At 38.8% G+C, this 16,714-nt stretch overlaps 1 protein-coding gene across 2 annotated transcripts in view; it reads right to left on the bottom strand.

Moving 5' to 3' along the window:
* Positions 1-16,714, bottom strand: part of kidins220a (kinase D-interacting substrate 220a) — a 56,125-nt gene that overhangs the window by 36,912 nt on the left and 2,499 nt on the right. For both annotated transcript variants that reach the window (XM_088432600.1, XM_088432601.1), the window contains exons 2-22: positions 14,604-14,764; positions 13,945-14,043; positions 13,595-13,693; positions 12,371-12,469; positions 11,162-11,260; positions 10,831-10,929; positions 10,339-10,536; positions 10,157-10,255; positions 9,025-9,123; positions 8,831-8,929; positions 8,581-8,758; positions 8,332-8,496; positions 8,069-8,248; positions 7,113-7,278; positions 6,864-7,015; positions 6,142-6,242; positions 5,850-6,035; positions 5,546-5,686; positions 3,820-4,057; positions 3,654-3,745; positions 146-290 (exon numbers count right to left, since the gene is read on the bottom strand). In XM_088432600.1, coding sequence (XP_088288726.1) covers positions 146-290; positions 3,654-3,745; positions 3,820-4,057; positions 5,546-5,686; positions 5,850-6,035; positions 6,142-6,242; positions 6,864-7,015; positions 7,113-7,278; positions 8,069-8,248; positions 8,332-8,496; positions 8,581-8,758; positions 8,831-8,929; positions 9,025-9,123; positions 10,157-10,255; positions 10,339-10,536; positions 10,831-10,929; positions 11,162-11,260; positions 12,371-12,469; positions 13,595-13,693; positions 13,945-14,043; positions 14,604-14,735 — 2,866 coding nt within the window. In that variant the 5' untranslated portion in view covers positions 14,736-14,764. The remainder of the gene's footprint in view (positions 1-145; positions 291-3,653; positions 3,746-3,819; positions 4,058-5,545; positions 5,687-5,849; positions 6,036-6,141; positions 6,243-6,863; positions 7,016-7,112; positions 7,279-8,068; positions 8,249-8,331; positions 8,497-8,580; positions 8,759-8,830; positions 8,930-9,024; positions 9,124-10,156; positions 10,256-10,338; positions 10,537-10,830; positions 10,930-11,161; positions 11,261-12,370; positions 12,470-13,594; positions 13,694-13,944; positions 14,044-14,603; positions 14,765-16,714) is intronic.

Raw genomic sequence — 16,714 nt, 5'->3', positions numbered from 1 at the left:
AGGGCGCATATGGCCTGAAGTTACACGCTGAAACATAAACCTATTAAAGTAAAAAAACTGATAAAAATTCTCGTTAACTGAATCCATGATTATGAAGCAGAATGTAATTATGAAAGTTGATGAATTGAAGAGTGTGCAGGTTTACCAGTGATAGAAACAATATTGAGCAGTCTCCTCATGGTCTGGGGGCTGATGTCACTGAACCAGTCCTCAGTCACCAGCAGCTTCGTCAAATCGAAGGACATCTGTCTGGTGATGGTTCTCTGCATCTGGCGCCGCCGGTATGTGTCCTTCAAAGATAGCCAACATTTTTGAAAAAATTATATAAACACAACTTTGAATTTTATGTGCTTTGAAGGGTAACACAAGGCTTAATGGGAGAGGATGCTCTATTGATGCTGTTTTTTAACACTAAAAAAGATGAATAGAACTTAATCATCCACGGTAGATTAGACGGAGCAAAAAAGATTTCCTGGAAGTTGTAAATTGGCAGCGTGTTCCCTGAAGGCAAACTGAAAAGGAGAAAAAAAGCATCATGGGACCCTGGAGTCGGCCTTCAGGGTCATCATGTGATCTCAGGCCAAGTCACTCAAAATCATTATGCTGAAATAAACATCTCTTATTCCTGACTTGCACATGTAATGTATGCAGCAAAGTTCATGGGAGCCTGTTAAAATGATCTTCAAAACTAAAAAGGAACAATAAATGGGAATCACTCTGAAAGCTATTTTTTAAGCCACATTTTTTATGCAGCAGCCTTTCCTGTCATATAATCTGCTCAAGAGAAAAACTCTCTGTGACTGCAAGAGAAAAACAAAATCAAAGAGCCACTGTCCCAAGCAGAACAGTCATGACATGACACACACAGGCTAGCTATTGACACAGATCTACCGGGGAACATCTGTGATGATATCAGACAGCTGCCATGGTCATGAGCCAAGATGAGGCTTTTGCTTGACTTTGAAGTCGTAATACCACTCTTGTGACCTCTTTCTCCGAGATGAAACATATGGCCACCACTCAGTCAGGGCCCGAAAGGTCCAAGTTAAAGATAGATTTAAGAGTTTTCAAGCTGTACATCCGCTTTGCAGACAAGCTACCATTTGACTAGTCAGACAACAATAAATTTATTTGTGGGTAAATACCATGTACGTTGTTGATATTGGGCTGCAGATATCGACTATTAGGATGTTCAGCAGAAAATTTGAATCCAATGTTGAGTATTCAGACAAAAATAAAAAATAAAGTCTCTTGCTTGGTGAAAAACAATTATAGATATTGAAGACCTAATGTCACATTTCCACTTAATTATGAATGACCAACTGATACATTCTTGACGATCAACATTTTTTACATACATTTAAACTGCTAAGCAGCAATCTAGTTTCCTCTCTATAAACATACATTTTAGTCTATAACACAAATGTTCTGTCTGAAAAAGCAAATTTGAGTCAACATGTTGTTATAAAGTGATGAGTAGGAACAGCAAATGTGTCAGGATTTGCTCATCAAAATGTATGTCTATTACACCAGCCTATATGGAGCACTTGATCCCTGCTAGCTATCGGCTAATTATTGCTAGAAGGAGCTATAATGGAGCCTGAGCTTAATTAAATTGTTAGCACCCTGAAATAGCGAGTGAACGTGATTTAGGAACAACGTTGTTTGTTTGTGTCAGGAGTTGAGACCAACAGTTACAGTAGAAAGACTAGTCATGGTCTACGCAGGGATTTTTTTTTTTATTGTCTTCTTACATTTACTGCATATTTTACAGTCTTGCAGAGCATTACAAATTATTGCTGTGATTCGTTTGACTTTTTTTTTTTTCTGACAAGAACACTAATAAGCAGGAATCCAGGTCAAGAAATGATGCCTCAAGCATTTTTCTGAACCAAGGTACTCTTGACTACAGGACTTGTTTGAACCCAAGTTTATAGTGCCCAGAGACATGGCCATAATTCTATTTTATAAAAGTAATAGCTACAAAGACTTAACTGTTCTATCTAGGGCACGTGAAAGGCTCTAGTATGTTGCTGACATTATTCACTTATTCAGATTATGCTTAGAACATGTTTAGGCCCAGCTGGCTTTGACGACCCACCGTTGCATTTACAAGAAGCAGAATCTAACTGTCACAAGGGAAACATTTGTTATCATATCACCAAAATAAACATGAGTTCAATCTAAAGAATGAGTCATCAAACTGAGTCACTCTGTCATTTCCCCCTTGTGCCAAGAGAACGAAGGGCATGATGCCTCCAGAATCCAAGGGCTAGCACCAGTATTTGAAGGTGCCATCGGTGGGAATAAAATGTTAAGCAAGTAAGAAAGGCCTGGAGGAAGTGTAGGGATGGTGTTAAGGTCTCGCAGGGGGCAGGAAGGCATCAGCGACAGAAGCAGAGTCGCTTAGCCTCCCGCCAGCAGAGCCGGTGCCAGTGTTTTGTCGCGGGGACCCACTGCTGCTCGGCCTTGTCATTAGATGGTGGCGACGCAGCAGGAAGGATAAACAGCCATTACATCAATTACACCAGGAGCCTTGGCTGCACACCAAGCAACCCACTCTCTCTACGTGTCTCCTCCTGTCCACTGGCCTCCAATCCGCCTGCCAAAGCCACGCCTGCACTAAGCATCCTCTTCAGGAGGCGACGGAAATGAAAAAGCAGCAAGGCTTTCCATGGAACTAATTCTCACCCTCGGCAGCAAACATTTCGCTGTATAAGCAGAGTGCAGTGTGAACACTATCCCAATGGAGGAATACTGTAAATGATTTAAGAGACTGCCTTCATTAACCTGTTTTTTTTTTTCAAAGACATACAGTATTTGAGCCAAAAGATGCCTTTTGCGTTAGATGTTTTTCCTTTCATCAATCAAAATGTTCACTGGCATCATGCCTATCCACACATGTTTTTTTTTCACCTCTTTGGACATTAAAACTCCAAAATATGAATACATACTATCTACAGGTTAACAAAAGCTATTGTTTACTTGACAAATTTGTATCGCCGCCCTGAGGCATATCAACATTTTCTATGCAAATCATTATCATGTAAGGCTACAACCAAGCATTATTTGTTGATTTGTTGATTAATCATTTTTTTTAAACATTTTAAGTATCAGGCCATTGTATAAAAAAGCAGGACATAATTTCAAATTCAAATTCTCAAAATAATATGAATGAAAATTCAGTTTGTGTCATTTGTTGCATGTCTATCCTCAAGAGTACCAAAAATGGTGATGTAAAGAGTGATGATAGTCACAGAACCTAAAACAGATCTTATTGAACTTGACACCAGAAAGTGAACTATGTTTAGTTTTTATGTCACATGATTAACCTTTCAAGTAGTAATTTTGTTGCCGGAGTACATAATGTGTTTTACCTTTAAATATTAACTCATTCAATACCAAAGACATATTTTAGTTGTTTTAGTTTACCCTTCTTTAGTAAAACACCTAAAAAAAAAAAACATTTAAAAAAAAAAGTCAAAAAAGTTACTTGGAATTGAATGTCTGGAAGTTGTATCATATCCTTCCGTTATTATCTATGGAAATAATGAATATTAAGCTTGTACAAATTAGTGGTTAGCAAACTTCCTTGAAACAGATTGTGTTTAACTTAAGCGGTTTCACTGCAAATGATACAAAATCGTCTTTACCCTGCGGTTAAGGGCGTTCTTGCTGCCAAACTTGGCCTGGTCCGGAGCCAGGCTACTCTGAGACATCTTTTTGTCAACTTCTTCATTCCATCCTGGTGTAAAGAAGAGTAAAATGAGGCGAAATGCAATGTTCCACCAAAAAGGCCTAAACTGAAATTTGTTGTACCTTCTGCAGCTAAGCTGTCACCATTAGAAGGTGCCGCCATGCACAGCTTCCTGGCAGTGCTGAGACCTCTGCTGTTAAGGAACACCGGCAGGTGGACAATGTTCCTCATGTAGTCATGGCCATTGATGTTGGAGTCTCTCAGCACACTATTGAGGTTTTGGTTGATGGCTTTAATGATGATATGAGGGTCGCTGGCGAAGATGGAGATGAAGGGCCCTTTGGAGAAGAGAACTCGTACCTAGAAAGAGAAGCGGCCATAAAATGTCAGGCAAAGGCTAAATAAAACATAACCTATGGGTTTGTGGAAATCTGTTCACAATTTGTTGTGTTTTTTTAATGCACTGTATAAACATTTGGATAAACATGCGAAGCAGGCAAATAGTGATGGGCAAGTAAGCAGTGGAGGCAAATTATGTATCACAATTCAGCCATGCTCCAAAACGCACTGTGATTCATCATCTATTTTTTATACAATCCTACTGTTTTACCTGATTGCTGTTGAAGAAAAAGCTCCTATCTGCATATTCTTTCTGAATATCATACCATATGTGTACATATATTCTGTAGTCTATGTCTTTATGTATAAGTATTTTTACCTAAATGTGGAATGATTAATGAACTAATCGATAATTATTTTTGATGGTCGGATAATCGTTTGGATGCCTTTTTAGTCGAAAAATGTCCAAAGGCTTGTAATATTAGCTTCCAAACAGTAAATGTTATCTGTTTTCTGTTGTCTTCCATGAAAGCAGACTGATTATTAATATATAAAGATCAAGATTTTGGGCAATTTTTTGACACACCTACCAAACCAGTAACAGAATCATAATTATTTCATTGCAATTTGAAAAATACAATCAAATTATGGAGATGGTTCTTTACCTTAATCATTATTTAATGGATAAAATAATTAGTTGCACCATTACTTGTAAGCAACGTAAGGAAGATGTACAAAGAATTGACAAAATGCATAAAATACATAGTGCAACATAAGTTTGCATAATTATGTTATGCTTTTTGTTCCTAGTAGTGGAATGTGTGTCATACATATTTTTCATTATCTACTTTTTTGCAACAATATTTGAGCCAAAAAATAGCTTTGCTTTTGAAGTACAATAACTAGGTCATTGGTGACTACTTTCACCATTAAAAATTATCGGTGTCCTCATACCTATATATACTGGAGTATTTTTCCACCTCAATAATGTACAATAAATATCCAAACTATGTACAAAAAAAACAATGCATGTCAAAAACTTACTTATCATTTATCTGTACAGTAATTTCTCAAATTAATTGAACAATTAATTGGAAATCCGACCCCCCCCCCATTTTAACCCATACTGTCCCCCACCGTCCAGGCATTGAATCGATCTCAACCTCTTCGTTTTGTCTTAGAAGACGCTTGTCACAACATCATGTGAATGCCGGTAGTGCGTGCGCTTACTTCAGATGAGAAGATTACATTAGCACACAGGAGGTTGCAATCTACTTTGGGATCACGCTGCAAAATAATAACATTTGCCTAAAGGTGGAATAATTCTATTAGAACAGTTGGGAGTAGGAGGATAAACTAAAAGGGAAGGTGCAGCAGCTGGGAACAACAGGGTGGTTGCATACCATCGGAGTGTGTACGTGTATGTACTCTAAGACACAGAAAAACACATTAATGGGGAAAAAAAAATCCATGGCTACAGCAATGATGACCACTGCCACCACTACACACCGTGTCCAGCATCTGCAGCACTTTGTCCTGTTCACATGCATCCAGCCCATCTATAATGACAGCCATTCGTGTTTGATTCTGGGTGAAACCATCAATGGTCTTGGCCATCTTCGACATCAGCTCTACTTCGTGCTTCAGAACCTGGCATTACAAAAACAAATCGAGGCTTCAAAACATATAAAAGGCACAGCTGCATAATTTGATTTTTCCCGCAAACTACTTAGAAATGCTTAGCAAATCTATATGATTTATGATCTCAAACACTGTATATCAGATCGGATCAAATGCAATCCATTTAGTGCACCTTCATAAAGCCTTCACTCTTGAGCTGGTGCAAGTTGTCGGCAGCTTTGTGCAGGCGTTTCCTCTGGGAGTTAAGGACTGAGTCGCCCATCTGCCACCAGGTCTTACAGTTAAGCAGCAAGGCCAGGCCAACAATACTGGCCATTGCGATCAACACTGCATTCACTGTCAGGTTCTCAGCATCCACCTAAATACCAAAACGCAGCTCAGCCAGAAGCCCACTAGAGCAACATATACTGTTCAACAACATGCATGATCAAAATTCTGGCAATTTGTAATCTTTTTAAACCCACCTTAAATATTGCAAGCAATGCTAAGCCAGTGATGAGGCAGCAAAATGTCAAGGAGAAAAGTACAAAGGATGGCACGCAGCAAGTCTTTTTCCACTTTTTACCTGGCAGATGAGAGGACAAGAACGATGTAATCCTGCTTGGAATGTGCAGATCTTGAATCAGAAATTATTTAACTATTTAACTCATTCACTCCCAGCTTAGTGAAAATGGATCTTTGACATCTATAGTTGTCATTGGCAATGAATGATTTAATCATACACAAATGGAATAAAACGCCAATTGTGTCAATACCAAATTGACTTATTGCTATTTAGCAAAACACTGCAGTCAAGTGTACAAATAAACACAAATTCACTAGGCATTGGCCAATTTTTCAAGTGTTTGACTAAATGAGGGCTTAAAAGGGGTTTGTATAAGATCAATTAAGAACTAAAGTAATCAGTTACTTTGCGCAATTAAATACTAAAGTATACTAATGTACTTAAATTAATTGGTTACTTCTTAATAATTAGCTTCAGTACTAACAAAGTTATCCTTTACTTAAGTAATGGGTTACTTCTTTATTTAGTAGCAGACACTTTCAGACCCTCCTTTTACAAAACACCTGAAAAGCAAATTAAGAAATATGTTTGTATAAAAAAAAAAAGTAACTGGGATTGAACATCTGGACTTTTAATAAAATTAAAAGAAAATGTTTGTGGGATGAAATGAGTGAAAGTCACCTTGGATCTCATCATTCTTGAAAACTCTAAAGAGCCGAGTGGCCATAAAACCAAACTCCCTTTCACACGCATCAGAGAGTGTGGCGATCATCTCTGCCATGGAAGTCTCTCCTCCCACACTGGACAGGCGATTGTAATCCGTGAACAGAAACCTGTCAACGATAAGAGAGGAAATGGTTCTTTTAATATGTAAAGACTCAGATAAAACATCTAAAATTAATTTGGCTTAGTTTGGTGTGTCAGGGTCACCTGACAGGAAGTGCACGGGTGGTTTGCTCAGGCAGTTCAGGGGCAAAAACAAACATCAGTTTAAGGAGAAGCTCCAAGTAGCCAATTTGTCGGGCCAGGCGGGTGCTAATGACCCAAGCCCAGTTCCAGTTTTCTCTCTCACGTCGGCTTCCAAAGTACACCAAAACTGGGGTAAAAACAAAACAGAAATGCTTTGTAATTGAATTACTTTGTCAGTGGTACATTTATATTAGGATATATTCATTTTTTTGTTATGTATTGCACATGCATCTTATTGCCTATGTCCTCGAACAACATAATTGTTTATTGGTTGTGTAATGGCGCCCTCTAGTGAGCAACAAATTTGAAAGCATGGTTTTACAAGTACAGTGCAGAACGGTACAATGGATGGTTCACAAAATGATAAACTATGAGGTACGCTATATAAAAGCATTATGAGAGATTTAGTAAGAATGTAATTAGCCGGACGATTAATCAGTCGGGCCATACTACAAACTATGAGCCCAGTCCACTGGGCGAAAGTTTTAAAAGCATTTCAACTTTTTAAATGCTTACAAACATATTGTTAAAAAGTACATTTCCCACTACAAAATAGGCATTAAAAAAATCAAGTGTTTGAGTATTTTCTCCTATAATGAGCAGATATGTAGTGGTCCACCAGATGGATTCTTTTGGGGGCCAGTGAGTTATTAAAGGGGAAGTATAATTTTCTTTATATGTTCTACGCTCCCCATATTCTAAAAATGGTATTCTAACTAATATGGTGTTTGCAGAATATGACTTAAGTAGCAAAATCCAACTGTTTTTATTCATCTCAGGGGGAAGTTATTTTGCCACTTGATGTTGACTGCAAATGACATCACATCTAAACTGTTTGAAATTTGGTGCTGTGATGTTCACAACCTGATCCTTTTACGAATGATTGAAACACTGTAAACAGCCTGTCCAGGTCTTACCAAAGAATATGTAAATTAACGCAAGCAGGCTGAGGGACACGGCGATGGCCAGTTTGTAATCAACAGTGAAGCCCAGTATCACAGCCACTGAGCCGCACAGCAGGAGGGTGAGGAAGACCACCAGCCAGGAGAACTGGAACAATGGCTCGATCTGCTGCCCTGCAAACGTCTTCATTTCATCTGAAAGACAATTGGAGACCATAGAGGTGTCCTACGAATATACTTCCCTAATGAGAGAGTTCAGATGCTGAACAAGAACCTACCCTCCAGTTTCTTCAGAAGAAAAGATTTACCACTGCCCCACTGTGCATAGAGACCAACGCAGATGGGCGGTTGCATGGTGGGCTCACTAAGAATGTCTGCAAGAGCGCTGCTATACAGGTCATAACCCAGCATGTCCCCATCTGATTCAGTTGGGGAGAGGTGTTCTGAACGAGACAAACAATACAAAATTATTAACGTCTCAAGTCGTGTCTAAAGAATTCCGAAAAACAATAAGCAAATGGTCATACTGGCGCCAAAAATTTGAGTGAGGATGCTTTTCTGATGGGTGCAATCGATGTTGTATGGTGTCTCCCCAGCCTTGTTTGGGCGGTAAAGCAGGCGGCCATCTTTAGGGTTCCTAAGCAGCAGCTCGGCGAGCTTTCGGCTCCTCCCTCTGATGGCGATGTGAAGGGGGGTGTCGCCTTTCTGTTAACTCAAAAGAAGCTCAAATTAAATAAATGTGATAAAATGACAAATCAAAGAGTTTGAAGTCCTGACCTTGTCCACAGCTGACACCTTTGCTCCTTTATCCAGCAGCAACTCTACAATCTCAATGTTTCTCATTTTTGTTGCTTTGATAAGTGGGGTTTCTCCCTCCTTCAATGAGGATAGACAACATACCTTATTATTTTAGACAATATTTTCACAGGAACATGCAACATTATTTGCTATGTTGGTGCGGAATGTTATACCTTAGTGCAGCTCTCCGTGTCAGGGTTACACTGCAGGATGTCTCTCACCATGGTGGCGTTACCTTTTTCCACTGCCCAATACAAAGCAGTCTTTCCGTCCTGAAATGCAAAAAACATTGCGATTTAATTTAGAACTTTTTTAAAAATAAAATAAAATGGAGTAAACCTTAGTATGACGCAGACAAACATCCTCTGAAAACGTGCCAAGCAATTTTTAGACAGCTAAACTACACTCAATTATTTGGGATTTTATTTGGCTTTTTTTTCATGATTTTGTAATGGCAAGGATGAAAAACATGCAAATCACAGATAAAGGTTAGCATTAGGGCTGTGCAATAAGTCAATATGAATATATTGACAGACACATGATTAATATGAATACAAATTGCATTCAATATGAATCTAAAAACAAAAGCTAAAAAAACTGTAGGAAGGAACTATAATATGTTGAATTCATGCAACAATTACAACCATCTAAGGAAATTTGAAGCACAAAGGCTTTATTCCATAGATGTCATAGTCCAGTCCTCGAGGGTCGATATCCTGCACGTTTTGCCTCCCTCACAAACACACCTGGTTCAAATGATTAGGATAAATTTTGAAGCTCCTGCAGAGCTTGCTGATGAGCTAATCATTTGACTCAAGTGTACTGGGGAGAGGCATCTTGAAAAAACTAAGGATTCCAGCCCTCAAAAACCAGAGCTTGACAACTGTGCTTTATTCCTACAGCAGGGGTGTCCAAACCTGCTCCTCAAGGGCTTGTAACCTGCAGCGTTTCCAAGTTTCTTTCCCCAACACACCTGATTTAAACGTTCATCAGCAAGCTCAGGAGAAGCCTGATAATGATCCTGAATTATTTACTCGATCTTTAATCTAACTTTTTTCATAGTTGTGTTGACACATATTTTTAGAATAAAATACTCCACAAAGACAAAGGGTTCCACAAAGACAGCAAACAATAAGGAGTATCTCCAAAATGTGTGTCTGTTATGGAAGCCCAAATATTTGCATAAACGCTGAGCTGTGGATTTAAGTAACAACAGAGTGGAGCAAAGTATATTGAGTGACACTTTAGACAAACAGACCTCCTGCTTACTGGTAAAGATCAACAAAGCCTTAGAGGAGGACCTACCTGGCCTCTGACATCAATATCAGCGTATTTGTTCAGGAGAGCTCGCACTATTTCCACATGACCTCCTCTCACTGCTCCAATCAGCATGGTTTCCCCACTCTGGTGGGAAAGAAACAGTGTGAAGGGAATTGCATTTGTTTTCCCATGTGGATGTGTGAAAACAATTGTCTCATGGGTCTTACCCTGTCTGGTATGTTAACATAGGTGCCAGCGTCCAGAAGGTCCTGCACAATTTCTGTGTGTCCCTCCTTGGCAGCGATGGCCAGGGCTGTGTTGCCATCTTTGTCGGTCATGTTGACATTGGGGTTCCTCTTCAACAGCTCTTTGACTACTTCGGTGTATCCGCCTTTCACTGCCACGATCAAAGCTGTCATGGAGTTCTGAAAACAAAATTGACAAAGAAACATGTTGAAATCCTATCTTTGGCGCATTCATGATTTAATTTCTTATGAAATATGAGCTTTTTGGTGGCTATATTCCTAATCAGGAAATGATACAAGTGCTGGAACTTGGCTGTATGCAAAGTAAACTAACAAATGACTCAAAATATGATAAACATAAACCAGAAATTGAATTAAACTTGCATGCACATATAGAATGCGATCTTAACTTTTTGACAGCAACCTTAATGCAGTCATAATTGACCGGTCATATGATATATGTAATCAGCTTACGGCTCCTTCCTGGTCCACATCGGCTCCATTGGCCAGAAGGTGCATCACACTATCGTAGTGACCTTTCCTGGCAGCCCAGATCAGTGGGGTGGTGCCATACTGCAAAGACAGCAGAATGAAACTGTGAAAAAGTTGTTGGGACACTGGAGAATTTGTTGTAAAAAAACAACGGCAGAAGATATTTAATTATTCTACAAACGTATACAGAAAAGACAATCAGATTTAAATGGTTGCACCAAGGGTGCATTATTACTAAGAATGCCCGTCCAGTGACACAAAATGTGGAACTGGACAGACATTGTCAAAATTTGTGTTGTCTGTGGGTTGCTACCTTGTCCGAGCAGTTGACTTTAGCCCCGTGCAGCAGTAGCAGATGGACAATCTCAGCATGGCCTCGACCCGCTGCCCAAATTATAGGGTAGACGCTATACTGTTGAGGAAGATCACAGTGATGATGTCGAGTCAGGACTAACGCTTTTAGGCAGCGGATCTCAACTTTTTTTTTCCCCAGCCAAGAACCTTCTGGCCAGTGTAAAGCACTACATCTGTAGTGGTATCTCTAGCATATTTTATTCGGCAACTTCAGATCATATAACATAAACTGTTTTATTTCAGTCTAGTCTGATGGAAATTTGCATCAGTAATGACAATGCACATCCATATATAACTTACTAAGAAAATAAAGGCATACAATGTTTAGCAAAGGATTCACTATTACACAATTTGGCAGTAAGTTGCTTCACGTTCCAAATTATTTGCCCTTAATTTGAAAACAAAGTCATAACATTAAAAACATTAAATTAAATCTTCACTTACTCTATGGACAACCTGGTACCACCAATTGAGAACTGTAGCTTTGTCATGGTATTTTAAGCTTTCCGCGGTTAAATATATGCATATACATGATGAAATCCTATCTTTGTCACATTGGAAATTTAATTTCTTGTGAAATATGACTTTTTTGGTGGCTATATTCCTAACCAGGAAGTGATACAGTTGGTAACCCTAAAACCTGCTTTTCACCGTGTGGCTGCAACACACCTTTCATGATGTTGTACTAGTTCAGCATTGACCTCTATTGAGGGTGTGTGAATGTGTTTAGTCTGCATGGGCGGTAGGAAGGCGGTACTAGGGCGTTAGTCAGATAGTGTTGTCACAGAGCAGACTAAGTGAGGACCCAGTGTTTTCTGAGATCAGGTGGGGCTGATGCTGGGAGTGCAGCAATGAGCAGGAATAGTCAGAGGGGGTGTTTATGATGAGAAACTAGCATTGTAATATGGGTAAAAGCTCAAAAAAGTTGAATTACTATGATGCAGCTCGTTTAAACCATTGGCCACCGATATATTGATAGAAAGATGGAAACTTTGATTTAAAAATACATTCTGGCGATTTAAAAATACATTCTGGTTTAAATATTTCTAAATGCAATATTTCGAGCAAAACACAAGCTAAATTTGGTCCACCCTTATATCACTAATACACAATTAAAAATAACAACATTCTCCTGATGTATCGATGTGAGTGTATGCAGTCTTAGTACCTGACCAGTGATGTTAGGGTTAGCTCCTTTACTCAGGAGTAGTTCTGCCACATCTGTACGACCTTTATAGGCGGCCCACATAAGAGCAGTCCAACCTCCCTAATTAGAAGACACACATATCAGCAGTTAGCATTTGTTTTAAAAGGAAAAAAGTAGAGAATAAAATGTACTCAAAAGAAAGCTGGCTTCAATTTCAATTCAGTCCAATAATCGCGACCTTTGTAGTGCTGTGTGGTGACACAAAACAATGCGCTATTTACAGATGGAGTAACACAAACTGTACCAAGGGAAAAGCAGCACCACTCATTATCTTGTTTGTCATAAATATTCCCATTGTGGTGCACGGTGTGCAAACCTCACATGCGAATGACTCAAATCACATCCCTTCCTTTTGAGTCACTAACCAAAGGTTAGAGAATCTTCTCAATTGCGACGGACAACAGAAATGTCTGTATGCTGTCTTTTGCTCTCTCAGGTCCTTATCCATATCCAGGAGCAAATCCTATCATTGCCTCATATGAATACGATTAGAGGTCTATAAATTAGATTACTAAAGGAAAGGCGCCATTACAGTACTACAGTTAGTAGTAATCTCATTTTATAGCTGATGGAACTTCAGGGTTAACATGCACGTAGCTATTGTAGCAAATGAATGAAGACAAAGGTTTAGTACGTTTGGAGTTGTAATGCATAACTCCAATCATAAAAATGTAAAATAGTAAAAAATACTAATATTCAGCTTGTCGTTTTTTTATTCAAACCAATAATCAGCAATTATACCACCAGCTGACACAATTGTATTTGTTTTTTTAGTGCAATGGATTGAGCCCTGATTTTCTCCTTGCCTCTCACCTTCTGTGTGTTTCAGTTGGGTTCTTAAAGGTAGTTAGCCATCTTAAATTGTTTTTATAAACTTCCTGTCATATATGTAAAACTGTCAAGACCTTACAATAGAATATTATTAAAAGTGAGGTTTTCAAAAATCATCATTTTCAGGCCCCATCTCATGCTACTAATTAAATTTGTATATATTAATAATCACTTATTCTTTATCTTATCATTATTATTAACTATCATTTCTAAACTTGTCACGGCATGACCTAACTAACCAACATTGCTTGTATATTTCAAAAATACAATGGCAACAATTCATATTGAGCAACCAAAATAGTTGCCTAAAACCTTTACTGTATTATTCATTTTATTTCATGTCGCTATTCTCACCATGTCTCTGTGTTCCTTGTTAGCATCATTGTCCAGTAATTCTCTCACCACCTGAATGTGGCCTTCTTTGGAAGCTGACATCAGCGCTGTCCAGCAGTCCTGTGCAAAGATGCAAACTGTAACCACAGCAACCTCCATCTAGCACCATGCCAAGCAAATTGAGTGCCTGGCTGAGCTTTGTGATGTGATCAGAAGCAGTTAAAAAAAATTAAAGCTGTGGTTAGCTGCAAATAAAAGCTGTGTGAAATGACATACATCCCTAACTACCTCACATTATTCTCATTGTGTAGCACCCTCTCCTGAACACTTCAATTCATTTCAAGATTGCGGAAATGCGTGTGCAAGCTTACAACATCATCGTAGTTAACGTTGGCTCCTCGCCTGATGAGCTCCTGCACAATCTCCAGATTGCCCTGCTCAGCTGCCACCATAAGGGGAGTCTGTCCATTCTGAAATAAGACCAGGGTGGAAGACAGGGAGATCTTGTTTGTTATATTTAAACTACACAAACAATCTAGAATTGAAAATACACAGTAGCAACGTCCATAAGGAAACCTACATTTTACTCGTACATACATACATACAAACTAGAGAATGAATGTTTGCTATTGGTGCAATGATTCCTTTTCTGGATATCACTTTCCTAAGGGTTCTGCAGGCTACATTGGCTAAATTCATAAAGTGAAAGCCAAACTACTATATAATATAATATTAACATAAATGTATTTTAGATGAGTTGACTATAGACAAAAATATTAACTTTTTAGCGTAAAAAAAATGGCTAAATGAGTGATTGCACAATTAGATTGTTCCTAATGCAAACATGTCTCATAAACCACCCATCCAATTCTGCCACTTTTGCAAAATCTCCATTTCACAATTTAACTAGTTTTAAATTTTTATTTTTCTATTGCAGACCCACTGTTATCCATTCTACAAAGCATACCATGGAAGCCATCTTTTTGCAGTATTGTACAAATAACCAGACAAGGAAGTTATTGAAACTCACATCACTCCTGCTGTCGACATCTTTGAACTTGTCTAAGTGTGCTTTGATGGCAGCCAGGTTCTCCTCCTCCACATAGTTGAACAGGCTTTGGACAGCCACGGTGGTCATCTTCAGGGAGGTGGTGGTGTCCATGGCTCAGTTGTCAACACCTGGACACCGCTCTGGCCGAAGAAGAAAACCAGTTAGCTTAGCTGTGGGTTTCAGGTGAACAGTCTTTTGGAAAATGTATTCTAAAACCAAACCTGAAACTAGAACCAAATTAGTAAAATAGCCACAAATCATACTAAAAATGACTTTTTGCATATATCAAATCATTAACTAATTTACTACCACTGAGGGCTGTAAACAAAGATCTATTTTTTAAGGACTGGCACTATGGACGATTATTTGTGCCTTGCCACCATTCAACTTTTTTACCTTTTGCCACATTTCAGAATCGTGAACGAAATGCACACCATACTTTTTTTAAACAAAGAAGAAACACTGAAAAGTAGGATGTGTGATATTCCAATTTTCTATCTTTGGTTGAAGCCTAACGAGGTAAAAGGTCAAAAGGTTCAAGAGGGCTAATAGTTCCGCCAGGCACTGTTCCATCATAACTCTATTTTAACTGGCTCGGCAGGGAATGAGCCAACTAGATTTTAGTCATATTTGTAGGATCACAGGGTACAAAGGTCATTACTTCCACCATAGCATTGACGTAAATAGGATTAGGATTACAACATTTAACTCAGCTCTGCCTGTTCATGCTTAAAACTTGAAGAGAACATAAAAAAATTGATCCTCTTGTGAGAATTAAAGGATCATCATGATCACAGCACTTCACTGAAGAAGTCAGATAAGTCATCAAATCCACTGAGAACTGTAAAACCTCAGAGTTGTCAAGCCTACAGAGTAACAGGCATCTATTAGATCAGTGGTTTAATTTTTTTGTTCCAGAGAGGAGATTTTTTTTTCGTGTTTTAACCAAAAAATCCCTGTGTGACATTATTTATTTTATTTTTGGTTGCTCTGCTGGCAAAATGTGTCGCTAATTGAAATGTTAAAAAAAAGTTAACAAAAGGCAGGTGTATACTGTTTCAGTTCGAATTTCAATTAATGTGCTCTTAATTTGAAAAAAAGTGTACTGTTATTGTCATGATATTAAAAAGCATACATTAGAATTGCTGATACCAGCAGAATCCATGTGAAATAAATCTCTGAAGTGCCTTCTTCGCATACCTTCAATCGTTCTTGTGCCCCCGTTTGAGAAACGTTGTATTAGAGGAAAGGCTTTATTTTCCCACGCTTCAATACGAATATTACAGTAATACCATGAAATGCATTTTAAAATAATTATTCTCTTTAGGGAGATGGTCAGATGGAGTGTAATCTTGTCGAGTCTTTAGGAATGATGGATGATGGAGAAGCGAAGCAGACAAAATGCATCCATAATTCAAGTTCAGTGAGAGAGGCTTTTTGTTTTGTTTTTTGGGGCTTAGAGCTTTGCCCTGGTTTCACATCAGCATGCACTCATTTTACTTGTGTAACTACCAAGCGACAAGCTCACTCTGAGCAATAATCAAAAGTCATGTGACTGCTATTATTTCAGCGAACAAAAGAAAAGCCCATTAAACATGGCCGCTTCATTGTAGGAGGGATTCAGACGATCGATAAGTATTAATAATTCATTAGAAGGTTGGCAACCAGTCTAGTGTACCCCACATCTCACCCAAACTCATCACCTGGGAAAGTATCCACTTCACCACTTAACCATAAGGACAAGTGCTTAAAAAAAATGGTTGGGTCCGAGTTAGCTCTTCTATTGTGGCACGGCCAAGCGTGTTTCCCATTACCAAAATGAAGTTCCCTCACAAGAGGGTTTCACAACAAGCAGCCTGATGTTTCAACATAATCCTGGAGGCACACAGTCAGCTCGTGCTCGGGTCAATACAGTTTGACTTGTTGGGCAGACAGTACAAAGAGCCAAAGTGTTCAAATACTGATTTTTGTGTTCCATTCTAACTGCCCATTTTCCAATAATAGAAAATGTCAAGCCGGGAAAAAATCCTTTGTTGTCAGAGAAGGCAACAGTTGACACGCCCTCTGTGCTCCATGGTTGCCTAGCACAA

The sequence above is a fragment of the Hippichthys cyanospilos genome, chromosome 14 (assembly GCF_059441005.1).
Source record: "Hippichthys cyanospilos isolate Australia breed blue-spotted pipefish chromosome 14, RoL_Hcya_1.0, whole genome shotgun sequence".
Lineage (NCBI taxonomy): Eukaryota > Metazoa > Chordata > Actinopteri > Syngnathiformes > Syngnathidae > Hippichthys > Hippichthys cyanospilos.
This window is presented reverse-complemented; position numbering and strand designations above follow the sequence as displayed.